Consider the following 16,488-nt stretch of genomic DNA (forward strand, 5'->3'; position numbering starts at 1 on the left):
CTATGGGCCCTGGTCAAAGGTAGTCCACTATGACACGGTCGCCAGGTGTACGGTGTTTCCTCCGACACATTGGTGCGGCTGGCTTCTGGGTTGGACGGGCATTGTGTCAAGAAGCAGTGTGGCTTGGTTGTGTTGTGTTTCAGAGGACGCATGGCTCTCGACCTTCGCCTCTCCCGAGTCCGTACGGGAGTTGCAGCGATGAGACAAGACTGTAACTACTACCAATTGGATACCACGAAATTGGGGAGAAAAAAGGGGTTAAAAATAAAAAATAAAAAATAAAATTAGTGCACTATATAGGGAATAGGGTTCCATTTGAGCCAGACTTCCTACTTCCTCTTCTAGCTGCACAGTGCACTGAGTTCACACTGCACAAGAAGAGAGAGGAAATAATAAAATCTCAAGCAAAAACAGCTTAGGATCAATAAGTCGATCAAAGAAAAGACAAAGGTAGAAACACCGAGCAGGAGATGTGTTGTAGTATACTGAGAAGAAGAATAAAAGGTGTTACTGAGGACAATATCACAGAGTGTTGGAGTGCAGCTGTGAATTGAAGGTTAGGCAGACAGCCAATGAACAAGAGCAGAAAGAGATAATATGCCCATTGCCTTTATACTGTATACACTAAAACAATCAAATAAAACACATCTCTGTGCTCTCCTGAATCGAAGACAATCAAATAGACATATCTCATAGTCATGTCAGATGTCAGTACCATACTGTTCTAAAAACACATTTTGAAAATGTGTACAGTATGGTGTTATTTGTTCATTTCAGCTCAGTAAATCTTTATTGTTGTCACGTCCTGTCCAGTAAAGGGGTCATTTTGTTATTGTAGTTGGTCAGGATGTGGCAGGGGTGTGTTTGTTTTGTGTGTTTCGGTTTTTTGGGGTTATGTTCTATGTTAATAGATTTCTATGTTTGTTCTAGTTCTTCTATTTCTTTGTTTAGTTTATTGGGTTTTCCTTCAATTGGAGGCAGCTGTTCCTCGTTGCCTCTAATTGAAGGTCCTATTTAGTAGGGGTGTTTTTCCATGGGTTTTGTGGGTAGTTGTTTCTTTGTATAGCTGTGTAGCCTTACAGGACTGTCATTCGTGTTCTTGTTTTGTTTAGTGTTCACGTTTATAAAAAATAAAAGTATAAGTATGGACACTTACCACGCCGCGTATTGGTCCAATGATTTCTCCTCATCAGAAGACGAAGCTTATGACAATTGTCCCTGAAGTGCAATTTGAGTGGAGCATAAAAAGACATGTAAAAACACAACATAAAACCATTTTATACATAATAATGCATAGGATAAGTGCAAGTACGATACAAAGTGAAAAGTTGTTGTGAAAAATACGAGGTCTAAAGTCAATGACTTTTGTTCTGTAATTATAAGGTGGAGTTGCAGGATATTTGGGCAGGCAAACACAAATGGAGGGAGTTGTGATTGATTGAGAACTACTGTTGATTGAGAACTACTTCTACTGAAAATCCCAGCTGTGGCAGTATCTATTCCTGTTTCTCCAATCTCCAGGCAGGGGTGAGGGGTATAGCAGGGGGTGCAGGCGGGGGTGCTGGAGGATATAGCTTTGAGGACTCTCCCTGACAGCACTGCAGTCTTTAATCCTGCTGTCATGTCCTGGGGAGAGCATTCTAATTACTGACCTACCACCGCCTCTTATCTTCCTGATTATCCCCCCTAGGAGGGCCCTACTCTGTTAATTGGAATGGATCTCCAAAAGGAATTTAACAACAGTTCACCACTACACGTGTCTGTTGTGTGTGTGTGTGTGTGTAGAAAAATCCAAGTAATAATAGCCCAACATTAATAAGTACTTTGGTTTTGTGTACTGAGGTAGGGAACATTGTCAAGTCAGCAGGACCATGAATACACAGTGTAATGTCGATCATACCAACCAGACCTTAACCTTCCTATGACCGCTGGTGATGTTCCCTCAGTCTCAACGTTTATCACACAAGTATCATGGAGGTCCACTCCAGCATATTGAGAATAATACGTCTCTCACTATAACAATACTACAGTCTCAGACAACGTTATTTGGGTGGAAAAAAACAACCTTTTCTTTGTCAGACTCCGTGTGCCCCCCCAAATTTTTTGGGGGGGGGAGCTGCCTCTCGGGCTTCCGTTGTTGCCGTGCTAATTCCTCCTAGCTTCGCTATTCTGCTCTCGCTGCCTCTATCTCCTCCTTTGGACGGCGATACTCCCCTTCCTGCCTCCAGAGTCCTTTCCCGTCCAAGATTTCCTCCCAGGACCATTCCTCTTTACCACGCTGCTTGGTCCTCTGGCGGTGGGAGATTCTGTCACGACTGTGTGTAGGAATGGACCAAGGCGCAGCGTGAATATCGTTCCACATATTTTATTATAATGTGCAACTATGCAAGACAGATAATAAACAATAAACAAAAACAACAAACCGTGACGACAGAGGTGCAACTTGCACAAACTCAAAATAATGTCCCACAAACAAAGGTGGGAAAAACAACTACATAAATATGATCCCCAATTAGAGACAACGATGATCAGCTGCCTCTAATTGGGGACCATACAAAAAAACAACATAGAAAAACAGAAACTAGAACCAAACATATAAAATAAAACTAGAATAAACCCCCCCAGTTATGCCCTGACCTACTCTACCATAGAAAATAAGAGCTCTCTATGGTCAGGACGTGACACTTGTGTGGTTGGTGCCTCTTCAGTAAGGATATGGTGTAGTTGGTGCCTGTTCAGTAAGGATACGATGTGGTTGGGGGCTATTCAGTAAGGATATCAAATGAAATGTATTTATATAGCCCTTCTTACATCAGCTGATATCTCAAAGTGCTGTACAGAAACCCAGCCTAAAACCCCAAACAGCAAGTAATGCAGGTGTAGAAGCACGGTGGCTAGGAAGAACTCCCCAGAAAGGCCAAAACCTAGGAAGAAACCTAGAGAGGAACCAGGCTATGAGGGGTGGCCAGTCCTCTTCTGCTTGTGCCGGGTGGAGATTATAACAGAGCATGGCCAAGATGTTCAAATGTTCATAAATGACCAGCATGGTCAAATAATAATAATCACAGTAGTTGTCGAGGGTGCAACAAGTCAGCACCTCAAGAGTAAATGTCAGTTGGCTTTTCATAGCCGCTCCTGCTGTCTTTAGAGAGTTGAAAACAGCAGGTCTGGGACAGGTAGCACGTCCGGTGAACAGGTCAGGGTTCCATAGCCGCAGGCAGAACAGTTGAAACTGGAGCAGCAGCATGGCCAGGTGGACTGGGGACAGCAAGGAGTCATCATGTAAGGTAGTCCTGAGGCATGGTCCTAGGGCTCAGGTCCTCCGAGAGAGAGAAAGAAAGAAAGAAAAAGAGAAAGAGAGAATTAGAGAGAGCATACTTAAATTCACATAGGACACCGGATAAGACAGGAGAAATACTCCAGATATAACAGACTGACCCTAGCCCCCCGACACATAAACTACTGCAGCATAAATACTGGAGGCTGAGACAGGAGGGGTCAGGAGACACTGTGGCCCCATCCGATGATACCCCCGGACAGGGCCAAACAGGCAGGATATAACCCCACCCACTTTGCCAAAGCACAGCCCCCACACCACTAGAGGGATGTCTACAACCACCAACTTACCGTCTGAAGACAAGGCCGAGTATAGCCCACAAAGATCTCCGCCACGGCACAACCCAAGGGGGGGCGCCAACCCAGACAGGAAGACCACGTCAGTGGCTCAACCTACTCAAGTGACGCACCCCTCCCATGGACGGCATGGAAGAACACCAGTAAGTCAGTGACTCAGCCCCTGTAAAAGGGTTAGAGGCAGAGAATCCCAGTGGAAAGAGGGGAACCGGCAAGGCAGAGACAGCAAGGGCGGTTCGTTGCTCCAGAGCCTTTCCGTTCACCTTCACACTCCTGGGCCAGACTATACTTAATCATAAGACCTACTGAAGAGATAAGTCTTCAGTAAAGACTTAAAGGTTGAGACTGAGTCTGGGTCTCTCACATGGGTAGGCAGACCATTCCATAAAAATGGAGCTCTATAGGAGAAAGCCCTACCTCCAGCCGTTTGCTTAGAAATTCTAGGGACAATTAGGAGGCCTGCGTCTTGTGACCGTAGCGTACGTGTAGGTATGTACGGCAGGACCAAATCGGAAAGATAGGTAGGAGCAAGCCCATGTAATGCTTTGTGGGTTAGGAGTAAAACCTTGAAATCAGCCCTTGCCTTAAAAGGAAGCCAGTGTAGGGAGGCTAGCACTGGAGTAATATGATCCATTTTTTTGGTTCTAGTCAGGATTCTAGCAGCCGTATTTAGCACTAGCTGAAGTTTGTTTAGTGCTTTATCCGGGTAGCCGGAAAGTAGAGCATTGCAGTAGTCGAGCCTAGAAGTAACAAAAGCATGGATGAATTTTTCTGCGTCATTTTTGGACAGAAAGTTTCTGATTTTTGCAATGTTACGTAGATGTAAAAAAGCTGTCCTTGAAGCAGTCTTGATATGTTCTTCAAAAGAGAGATCAGGGTCCAGAGTAACGCCGAGGTCCTTCACAGTTTTATTTGAGACGACTGTACAACCATCCAGATTAATTGTCAGATTCAACAGAAGATCTCTTTGTTTCTTGGGACCTAGAACAAGCATCTCTGTTTTGTCCGAGTTTAAAAGTAGAAAATTTGCAGCCATCCACTTCCTTATGTCTGAAACACAGGCTTCTAGCGAGGGCAATTTGGTGGCTTCACCATGTTTCATTGAAATGTACAGCTGTGTGTCGTCCGCATAGCAGTGAAATTTAACATTATGTTTTCGAATGACATCCCCAAGAGGTAGAATATATAGTGAAAACAATAGTGGTCCTAGAACGGAACCTTGAGGAACACCGAAATGTACAATTGATTTGTCAGAGGACGAACCATTCACAGAGACAAACTGATATCTTTCCGACAGATAAGATCTAAACCAGGCCAGAACTTGTCCATGTAGACCAATTTGGGTTTCCAATCTCTCCAAAAGAATGTGGTGATCGATGGTATCAAAAGCAGCACTAAGATCTAGGAGCACGAGGACAGATGCAGAGCCTCGGTCTGACGTCATTAAAAGGTCATTTACCACCTTCACAAGTGCAGTCTCAGTGCTATGATGGGGTCTAAAACCAGACTGAAGCGTTTCGTATACATTGTTTGTTTTCAGGAAGGCAGTGAGTTGCTGTGCAACAACTTTTTCTAAAATTTTTGAGAGGAATGGAAGATTCGATATAGGCCGATAGTTTTTTATAATTTCTGGGTCAAGATTCGGCTTTTTCAAGAGAGGCTTTATTACTGCCACTTTTAGTGAGCTTGGTACACATCCGGTGGATAGAGAGCCGTTTATTATGTTCAACATAGGAGGGCCAAGCACAGGAAGCAGCTCTTTCAGTAGTTTAGTTGGAATAGGGTCCAGTATGCAGCTTGAGGGTTTGGAGGCCATGATTATTTTCATCATTGTGTCAAGAGATATAGTACTAAAACACTTTAGTATCTCCCTTGATCCTAGGTCCTGGCAGAGTTGTGCAGACTCAGGACAATGGAGCTTTGGAGGAATACCCAGATTTAAAGAGGAGTCCGTAATTTGCTTTCTAATGATCATGATCTTTTCCTCAAAGAAGTTCATAAATTTATTACTGCTGAAGTGAAAGCCATCCTCCATTTGCGAATGCTGCTTTTTAGTTAGCTTTGCGACAGTATCAAAAAGAAATTTCGGATTGTTCTTATTTTCCTCAATTAAATTGGAAAAATAGGATGATCGTGCAGCAGTGAGGGCTCTTCGATACTGCATGGTACTGTCTTTCCAAGGTAGTCGGAAGACTTCCAATTTGGTGTTGCGCCATTTCCGTTCCAATTTTCTGGAAGCTTGCTTCAGAGCTCGTGTATTTTCTGTATACCAGGGAGCTAGTTTCTTATGACAGATGTTTTCAATTTTTAGGGGTGCAACTGCATCTAGGGTATTGCGCAAGGTTAAATTGAGTTCCTCGGTTAGGTGGTTAACTGATTCTTGTCCTCTGACATCCTTGGGTAGGGAGAGGGAGTCTGGAAGGGCATCAAGGAATCTTTGGGTTGTCTGAGAATTTATAGCACGACTTTTAATCTTCCTTGGTTGGGGTCTGAGCAGATTGTTTGTTGCAATTGTAAACACAATAAAATGGTGGTCTGATAATCCAGGATTATGAGGAAAAACATTAAGATCCACAACATTTATTCCATGGGACAAAACTAGGTCCAGAGTATGACTGTGGCAGTGAGTAGGTCCAGAGACATGTTGGACAAAACCCACTGAGTCGATGATGGCTCCGAAAGCCTTTTGGAGTGGGTCTGTGGACTTTTCCATGTGAATGTTAAAGTCACCAAAAATTAGAATATTATCTGCTATGACTACAAGATCCGATAGGAATTCAGGGAACTCAGTAAGGAACACTGCATATGGCCCAGGAGGCCTGTAAACAGTAGCTATAAAAAGTGAGTGAGTAGGCTGCATAGATTTCATGACTAGAAGCTCAAAAGACGAAAACGTCATTGTTTTTTTTGTAAATTGAAATTTGCTATCGTAAATGTTAGCAACACCTCCGCCTTTGCCGGATGCACGGGGGGTATGGTCACTAGTGTAACCAGGTGGTGAGGCCTCATTTAACACAGTAAATTCATCAGGCTTAAGCCATGTTTCAGTCAGGCCAATCACATCAAGATTATGATCAGTGATTAGTTCATTGACTATAACTGCCTTGGAAGTGAGGGATCTAACATTAAGTTACCCAATTTTGAGATGTGGAGTATCACAATCTCTTTCAATAATGGCAGGAATGGAGGAGGTCTTTATACTAGTAAGATTACTGAAGCGAACACCGCCATTTTTAATTTTGCCCAACCTAGATCGAGGCACAGACACGGTCTCAATGGGGAAAGCTGAGCTGACTACGCTAACTGTGCTAGTGGCAGACTCCACTAAGCTGGCAGGCTGGCTAACAGCCTGCTGCCTGGCCTGCACCCTATTTCATTGTGGAGCTAGAGGAGTTAGAGCCCTGTCTATGTTCGTAGATAAGATGAGAGCACCCCTCCAGCTAGGATGGAGTCCGTCACTCCTCAGCAGGCCAGGCTTGGTCCTGTTTGTGGGTGAGTCCCAGAAAGAGGGCCAGTTATCTACAAATTCTATCTTTTGGGAGGGGCAGAACACAGTTTTCAACCAGCGATTGAGTTGTGAGACTCTGCTGTAGAGCTCATCACTCCCCCTAACTGGGAGGGGGCCAGAGACAATTAATCGATGCCGACACATCTTTCTAGCTGATTTACACGCTGAAGCTATGTTGCGCTTGGTGACCTCTGACTGTTTCATCCTAACATCGTTGGTGCCGACGTGGATAACAATATCTCTATACTCTCTACACTCGCCAGTTTTAGCTTTAGCCAGCACCGTCTTTAGATTAGCCTTAACATCGGTAGCCCTGCCCCCTGGTAAACAGTGTATGATCGCTGGATGATTAGTTTTAAGTCTAATACTGCGGGTAATGGAGTCGCCAATGACTAGGGTTTTCAATTTGTCAGAGCTAGTGGTGGGAGCCGTCGGCGTCTCAGACCCCACAACGGGAGGAGCAGAGACCAGAGAAGTCTCGGCCTCCGACTCCGACTCGCTTAACGGGGAGAACCGGTTGAAAGTTTCTGTCGGCTGAATAAGCGACACCGGTTGAGCATTCCTACAGCGTTTCCCTCCAGAAGCCATGAGAAAGTTGTCCGGCTGCGGAGACCGTGCGAGGGGGTTTATACTAACGTTACTATCTGTACTTGCTGGTGGCACAGACGCTGTTTCATCCTTTCCTACACTGAAATGACCCTTGCCTAATGATTGCGTCTGAAGCTGGGCTCGCAGCACAGCTATCCTTGCCGTAAGGCGATCGTTCTCCTGTATATTATGAGTACAACGACTGCAATTAGAAGGCATCATGTTAATGTTACTTAGCTTCGGCTGTTTGAAGTCCTGACGAACCATGTCCAGATAAAACCTACGGGGTAGGAAAGTTGAATGAAAAAATAATAATTGAGTGAGGGAAAAAGTAAAAATATACGGTAATGAAAAAGTAAAAACCGTCAGGTAGCGAAGTAAAATCGGCAACAAAAACGCACAGCAGCGTAAACAAGTCTGCAAGTTGTGACCGGAAACAGGATACAATACAGGATATACTCACAGACACCATTCAAACAGTTTTATAAACTTTAGGGTGTTTTCTATCCAAAGCCAATAATTATATGCATATTCTAGTTACTGGGCAGGAGTAGTAACCAGATTAAATCGGGTACGTTTTTTATCCGGCCGTGTAAATACTGCCCCCTATCCCCAACAGGTTAAAGGTTGAGAACAAGTCTGCGTCTCTCACATGGGTAGGCAGACCATTCCATAAAAATGGAGCTCTATAGGAGAAAGCCCTACCTCCAGCTGTTTGCTTACAAATTCTAGGGACAATTAGGAGGCCTGCGTCTTGTGACCGTAGCGTACGTGTAGGTATGTACGGCAGGACCAAATCGGAAAGATAGGTAGGAGCAAGCCCATGTAATGCTTTGTAGGTTAGCAGTAAAACGTTGAAATCAGTCCTTGCCTTAACAGAAAGCCAGTGTAGGGAGGCTAGCACTGGAGTAATATGATCACATTTTTTGGTTCTAGTCAGGATTCTAGCAGCCGTATTTAGCACTAACTGAAGTTTATTTAGTGCTTTATCCGGGTAGCCGGAAAGTAGAGCATTGCAGTAGTCCAACCTAGAAGTAACAAAAGCATGGATGAATTTTTCTGCATCATTTTTGGACATAATGTTTCTGATTTTTGCAATGTTACGTAGATGTAAAAAAGCTGTCCTTGAAACAGTCTTGATATGTTCTTCAAAAGAGAGATCAGGGTCCAGAGTAACGCCGAGGTCCTTCACAGTTTTATTTGAGACGACTGTACAACCATCAAGATTAATTGTCAGATTCAACAGAAGATCTCTTTGTTTCTTGGGACCTAGAACAAGCATCTCTGTTTTGTCCGAGTTTAAAAGTAGAAAGTTTGCAGCCGTCCACTTCCTTATGTCTGTAACACAGGCTTCTAGCGAGGGCAATTTTGGGGCTTCACCATGTTTCATTGAAATGTACAGCTGTGTGTCATCCGCATAGCAGTGAAATTTAACATTATGTTTTCGAATGACATCCCCAAGAGGTAAAATATATAGTGAAAACAATAGTGGTCCTAAAACGGAACCTTGAGGAACACCGAAATTTAACTAATTTAATTAATTTCATGACAGAAACTCTCTTGAGCAATTAGGTTCTGTGTTGTATTTAAGCTGTAGCTCAGGTTCACCAACTGTTCTCAGTATCACCAGAAATTGTTCAAAGAGAAACTGGCAGATACACCTGATTTATTGAGGGGATAGTTGATGCTAGGTTTAGATAGATGAGTAGTATTGTGGAAGGAAACCTGAAGTGATGATGTGCAAGGTTTAGATGAAACATAATTTTAAATTACCATCTTCAAAGAGCATATTCTGATATAACCGTTCAATACATCTTTGATAATCCTCTATCCTTAAAACATCTTTGATAATCCTCTATCATTTATTTTAAGACTTTGGTAAAGTCATACATTGATTAGGATACTGAATCGGAATACCCTTTTGTCAAGACTTTTTACACAGACATTATTCTCATTACTACAATGTTGATACAAGGCTGTTGTTACAATGTTGTGTAATGCAATGGTATAACTGTTCTGAGTTGCTATGTACTGTCAGAGAAAATAAAGAGATTTTATGCATACAGAAGGCATAGTGACTATCCTAAACTATATGGATGGAGTAATCTCATCTGATTCTTTGGTTTGCTTTCTGGATTATTCAAAACAATCTGGATTATTCAAGATTAGTTTATCTGTGTGAGAGGTGTCAGATCAGATTGACAAGTGGCAAAGAGAGGTTCAGGGAAACAGGAAGCGATGTAGCCAAGGTGTTGTCCTTCCTCTACGGCAGTGCTTTCTAAACTGGTTTTGTTTAGGGATCTAAATTTGACTGGGTTGCCTCAACCGTGACCCAATACTCAAATCGCCTAACAACAACAAAAAATCCACAAAATCCAATCATATTTGGGTCACACACCAGTTAAGAATCGCTGCTCTAGATGATGGCAAAGCAGAGCAGGCATGTTGGCCAAAGCTGGCACCAGTTTCTCATACACCTGAATGCCTTTAACTTCTTGCATATAGGCGTTCCGCTAGCGGGACCCCGTTCCGTCAGCGGGACCCCGTTCCGCCAGCGGGACCCCGTTCCGCCAGCGGGACCCCTAGCCAACAGCCAATGGAACAGCAGGGTGTGAAATTCAAAACATCAAAAATCTAATAATTTCAATTTTAAAGATACACTTCTCCTGAATCCAACCACGTTGTCCGATTTCTAAAAGGCTTTACAGCGAAAGCAAAACATTAGATTATGTTAGGACAGCACCTAAACAAGAAAAGCCACACAGCCATTTTCCTAGCAAGGAGATGTGTCACAAAAACCCAAAATCCAGCTAAAATGAAGCACTAACCTTTGACGATCTTCATCAGATGACACTCCTAGGACATCATGTTACACAATACATGTATGTTTTGTTCGATCAAGTTAATATTTATATCCAAAAACAGCATTTTACATTGGCGCGTGATGTTCAGAAAATGATTTGCCTCCAAAACTTCCGGTGAATGTGCACATTCATTTACAGAAATACTCATCATAAACGTTGACAAAATATATAACAATTATTTAAAGAATTATAGATATACTACCTCTTAATGCAACCGCTGTGTCAGATTTCAAAATAACTTTACGGAGAAAGCACATTGTTCAATATTCTGAGTACAGCGCTCCTCCATCAATGCAAGCTATACAGTTAGCCGTCAAGCCACGGCGTCGTCAAAACTCTAAAATACTGTTACAAATATTTTCTTACGTTTGCTGATCTTCGGCGGAATGCACTCGGAAGGACTCCCACTTCCACAAGAAATGTTCATTTGTTTGATAAAGTCCATAATTTATGTCCAAATACCTTCGTTTTGTTGGCGCGTCCAGAACACTATTCCAAAGGCACGAGACAGGGGCGCAAATCAATAGACGAAAAGCTCAAAAGTTCCATTAGCGTTTGTAGAAACATGTCAAACGCTGTTTACAATCAAACCTTAGGGTGTTTTTAACATAAACAATCGATAATATTCCAACCGGACAATAGCGTATTCATTACAGAAGAAAATAAAAAAATGCTATCCATGCGTGAATGCGCATGAAGTAACTACATGACCTCAGACAGTCCACTGCTTGAACCGGCTGTTATTCGGTCAAAATTCACCATAGAAGACTCAAACAACTTTGTAAACACTGTTGACATCTAGTGGAAGCCTTAGGAAGTGCAAGTTGACCCACAGACACTGTAGTTTCAATAGAAAATGGTCTGAAAGACGACAAGTCTCAGACTTCCCACTTCCTGGTTGGATTTTTCTCAGGTTTTTGCCTGCCATATGAGTTATTTTATACTCACAGACATCATTCAAACAGTTTTAGAAGCTTCAGAGTGTTTTCTATCCAACTCTACTAATAATATGCAAATATTTGACTCTGGGCCCGAGTAGTAAGCTTTTAATTTGGGTATGTTTTTCATCCGGCCGTGAAAATACTGCCCCCTATAGCGAAGAGGTTTTAAGGAAGACCTGCTCATTTAGATATTCGTTGTGGTTGTGCAGCAGGATGGGGGTCCAATTCATTGGGGAGAAGCCGATGGCAGAGAGAGCCAACACCAAGAGTAACACAAACATGATTTTTAGATATCCACCTTATTTGAAAAAAGCATTGCCACCAAATATCTGACACAGAAACCAGGTTTCCATCCAACCTGATGGAAACTGCAAATTTGTTACATGTCGGATAAAGCATGTCACGACAGGCCTGATAGAAACTGCAAGTTTGTCAGTAAACATTCCAAATGTTGACAAAATGCAAAAAAATCTAAATGTAAAGATACGCTAGACAAGGTGGGATCTTTTTGTGTCTGTAAAATGTATTATGTGAGAAATGGCTGTGGAAACACTTTTATGCGCAAATATGAATAAAATAACCATCATATCGAAGTAAACTTAGAGTCTCACGATTACATTTTGTTTGGTCCTCCCACTATGACTCAGAAAGCATGCAGTTTTTTAGGCTACAGATGAAATAAGTTATAATGAGCTTCACAAGGTGGGGAAAGTGCACGGTGATGAGCTTGATCCACCTTTCCAATAAATATTGAGGGTCTTATTGTAGTGACATGATGATCGATGCTTGGCTGCCGTTTGACAAAAAAAGATCATCTTGCTCTTCTGTACATATTAATCTCATCATGTAGGCTATACTTGCAATGTATCTGCAAGCTGTTGGCTAGAGCGCACGTTCCAATTATTCAAGTTATTTTTATGTGCACTACGTCATCATACACAGCTTTTAATCAACAAGTTGATGAAAACATCTCTGGTGAGAAAATGTGCATATTCCTTTTACGCAGATTTTCAAATATTCGCATGAAAATCTGTCGCCAATTGGATGGAAACCTAGCGACAACCTAACAGATGCAATATGTATTTTGGATTTACACGAATCAAATAGCATAAAATAACTGAACATTTCCGTTTTTGGAGTGTGGACCATCTACTATTGTAAATATCTTGACAATCTCAGGATAGATGCATTTATAGAGAGAACCACATTTAGCTCATTCATAGCACAGTGATTTGTCTCTAGCACAGGAGGTTGGTGCCACCTTAATTGGTGAGGACGGGCTCGTGGTAATGGCTGGAGCGGGATCAGTGGAATGGTATTAAATACATTAAACACATGGTTTCCATTTGCTCCGTTCCAGACGTTATTATGAGCCGTCCTTCCCTCAGAAGCCTCCACTGGTCTCTGGGGAGATTTCTGTCCTGTGGCATTTATGAAGCATTTCTTCTCAAATGAGCTGGTAAAAAGAACAACACAAATGTACATAACTTTGAAGCGCAAGCTTCTAGAACAACAAAATATATATTTGCCCTGAGGTCATAAACACAAAAAAAGACATGCATTTCTTAAAGTGTTTGAAAGTGAGACGTTGTTAGGGTTCAGACATTTCCCTTGTGCCACTGCTTTAACTCACCGCTCTGATGAAGCGACTGTCCCTGGCTGCAGGAAAGATCTCCTTTTCCAAAGTCATGTTCCTGAAGAGAGAAATTCAGATGAAGCTCGACTTTACAGTAGTGTGTGTGTGTGTGTGTGTGTGTGTGTGTGTGTGTGTGTGTGTGTGTGTGTGTGTGTGTCCTCACATGGCTTTGCAGGTTGTGCTGAAGATGTTCCACCAGGGGTCACTCATCTGTGGACGTCACATTTTGGTTCATGTGTTTCTGGAGGATGAAAGTACATTTCACATCTGATGAGAACAGATTTAAACGTACTCTTCTGTTCTGTGATCAGGTGTCTCCATGCTCATACACAAGTGTGTGTATGGAGTGATGCCGTTGAGTACAACTGACCAGTGCAAACTCATACGTGATGCCCTCCCCCGCCTTGTTACTTGTTAATCTGCTCCTCAAACTCCTGGCCAGAATAAAGACATGGTAAAGACAACATTGAACTGTGTTATTAGAACAATAACCCAAGCACACACCTGAAGATTGACAGTGGGCGGGATTCTCAAGTCGAAGCTGACATCCATCTCGGCAGGGATGACGGTCTTGGCCACGCCTACTTTCACCATGGTCACGTTGATGGTGGTGACATCACCAAGAGTGAAACACTCACTGGTGTTCAACCTGCAACACACACACACACATACACACGTCAATACTAATAGTGTCTTCCTGTTAAATTGTTATGGCTCCATCTAGGGGCTGGGTTAACTCATCTCTCTTCCTGCCTGTCTTACTAACCTCACTTTCTCCTTCTCTCTGTAGTCCAGGAAGGAGTTGATAACACTTCGCTGAGAGAAGGGAAACAGACAAAAGCAGGTGAGGTCAATGTCATCATCATCATCATCATCCAAGTGATCACAATCAGCACCCTTTTCTGTCTTTGGCCAAGTTGGCCTTATTCACTACTTTTCACCAGGGCTCATAGGGAATAGGGTGCCATTTTGGACACCCTCAATTTATTGTATACAGCTGGGTGTGTGTGTGTGTGTGTGTTTGATTATTGTTCAGTGTTACTGCTTGGGCAAGAATCTTTGACATACTACACTCTATACTCACACCAGGGATTCCTCTCGCCATAGAAGACAGTGAAGGCTTCCCCAGGGTTGGCAAGACCTAGAAAACATACAGACAGCATGTGACAGTAGGTTTACAGTTAACCATTTTTATGTAAATGCCATCTGAAAGCTACCAGCGGCCTGGCTTTGGCCCCAAATGAAAGCAGGTCCGCCGGAGCCATGGACCAGTGAGACACAGGTGCCGGCCTGCGTAGATAGAAACAGAAAAATCTTTAGGGTAAAACACTGGGGTGTGGGGCCTAACGAAGTGTGATTTTCAGTGCGGGATAGTCGCTGATTACATCTGAAAATGGAACTCTATTCCCTATATACTTTTGGCCCCTATGGGGTCAAAAGTAGTGCAATATATAAGGAATAGGGTGCAATTTGGGATGCAAACCTCTGTTTGTAGTAGAGTGTTAATAAGGGGCCAAGAGGAGGTTTAGAGTTAGTGGCAGAGAGAGACGTTTTGTAAAATTATTACAAAACTAGTTTGATTCAGTGGAGTTAGACGTGTAATCATTCACACAACATAACACCTTAACAAGGTTGTTTATTTACCTTCGTCAAGTGCAAAGCTAATGTTTAATTTCTGGAACTCTGGGAGCTTCACAAACGTCTCCATTCCTTTGAGACCTCCAACCTCCTCATCTGAGACATTCAGAGTGACCAATCCAGAACAAAGAGAAATAAAGATTGTCTCTCAATCAATCAAATGTATTTAAAAAGCCCTTTTTACATCAGCAGTTGTCACGGAATGTTTTTGCATTATATACACCTGTGGTTTTGTCATCAATGGCATCCTGTTCCCTACATAAGGTGTATTTGGAAAGTATTCAGACCCCTTTGGCTTTTTCCACATTTTGTTACTTTACAACCTTTTTCTAAAATGGATTAAATTATTTTATTTCCTCATCAATCTATACACAATACCCCATAATGACAAAGCAAAAACTGTTTTTTAGAAATGTTTGCAAAAATAAATTTTTTAAAGAAATATCACATTTACTCAGTACTTTCTATAAGCACCTTTGGCAGCGATTACAGCCTCGAGTCTTCTTGGCTATGACGCTACAAGCTTGGCACACCTGTATTTGGGGAGTTTCTCTCATTCTTTTCTGCAGATCTTCTCAAGCTCTGTTAAGTTGAATGGGGGGCGTCGCTGCACAGCTATTTTCAGGTCTCTCCAGAGATGTTTGATCGGGTTCAAGTCCGGGCTCTGGCTGGGCCACTCAAGGACATTCAGAGACTTATTCCGAAGCCACTCCTGCGTTGCCTTGGCTGTGTGCTTAGGGTCGTTGCCCTGTTGGAATGTGAACCTTTGCCCCAGTCTGAGGTCCTGAGTGCTCTGGAGCAGGTTTTCATCAAGGATCTCTCTGTACTTTGCTCCATTCATCTTCCCCTCGATCCTGACTAGTCTCCCAGTCCCTGCCACTGAAAAATGTCACCACAGCATGACACTGCCACCACTGTGCTTCACCGTAGCAATGGTGCCAGGTTTCCTCCAGATGTGACGCTTGGCATTAAGGCCAAAGAGTTCAATCTTGGTTTCATCAGACCAGAGAATCTTGTTTCTCATGGTCTGAGTCCTTTAGGTGCCTGTTTGCAAATTCCAAGCGGGCTGTCATGTGCCTTTTACTGAGGAGTGGCTTCCGTCTGGCCACTCTACCATAAAGGCCTGATCGGTGGAGTACTGCAAAGATGGTTGTCCTTCTGGAAGGTTCTCTCATCTCCACAGAGGAACTCTGTAGCTCTGTCAGAGTGACCATCGTGTTCTTGGTCACCTCACTGACCAATGCCCTCCTCGCCCGATTGCTCTGTTTGGCCGGGCGGCCAGCTCTAGGAAGAGTCTTGGTGGTTCCAAACTTCTTCCATGTAAGAATGATGGAGATCACTGTACTGTGTTCTTGGGGAATTTCAGTGCTGCAGAAATGTTGACACAGTCCTGTCTTGGAGCTCTATGGACAATTCCTTCGACCTCATGGCTTGGATTTTGCTCTGACATGCACTGTCAACTGTGGGACCTTATATAGACAGGCGTGTGCCTTTCCAAATCATGTCCAGTCAATAGAATTTAAAATAGGTGGACTCCAATCAAGTTGTAGAAACATCTCAAGGATGTTCAATGGAAACAGGATGCACTTGAGCTCAATTTCGAGTCTCATAGTGAAGGGTCTGAATACTTATGTAAATAAGGTATTTCTGGCTTTATTTTTAATACATAAGCAAACATTT

At 42.8% G+C, this 16,488-nt stretch overlaps 1 protein-coding gene and 1 long non-coding RNA gene across 2 annotated transcripts; both read right to left on the minus strand.

Annotated features, from left to right (window-relative positions):
* Window positions 1-12,313: 12,313 nt before the first annotated feature.
* On the minus strand, window positions 12,314-13,624 carry LOC115150225 (uncharacterized). Its single transcript, XR_003867076.1, has 3 exons — window positions 13,334-13,624; window positions 13,168-13,228; window positions 12,314-12,990 (listed from the first exon to the last, which is right to left on the minus strand). It is a non-coding gene; the product is annotated as an uncharacterized LOC115150225 (long non-coding RNA).
* A 41-nt stretch (window positions 13,625-13,665) lies between these two features.
* LOC115150224 (aminoacylase-1-like) lies at window positions 13,666-14,826 on the minus strand (the record flags this gene model as incomplete). Its single annotated transcript, XM_029693302.1, has 4 exons — window positions 14,815-14,826; window positions 14,255-14,311; window positions 13,937-13,986; window positions 13,666-13,819 (listed from the first exon to the last, which is right to left on the minus strand). Coding segments are annotated over exons 2-4 (225 nt in total), but the record flags the coding sequence as incomplete, so codon positions are not given.
* Between the last annotated feature and the right edge of the window lie 1,662 nt (window positions 14,827-16,488).

This window comes from Salmo trutta, chromosome 16 (assembly GCF_901001165.1).
Source record: "Salmo trutta chromosome 16, fSalTru1.1, whole genome shotgun sequence".
Classification (NCBI taxonomy): domain Eukaryota; kingdom Metazoa; phylum Chordata; class Actinopteri; order Salmoniformes; family Salmonidae; genus Salmo; species Salmo trutta.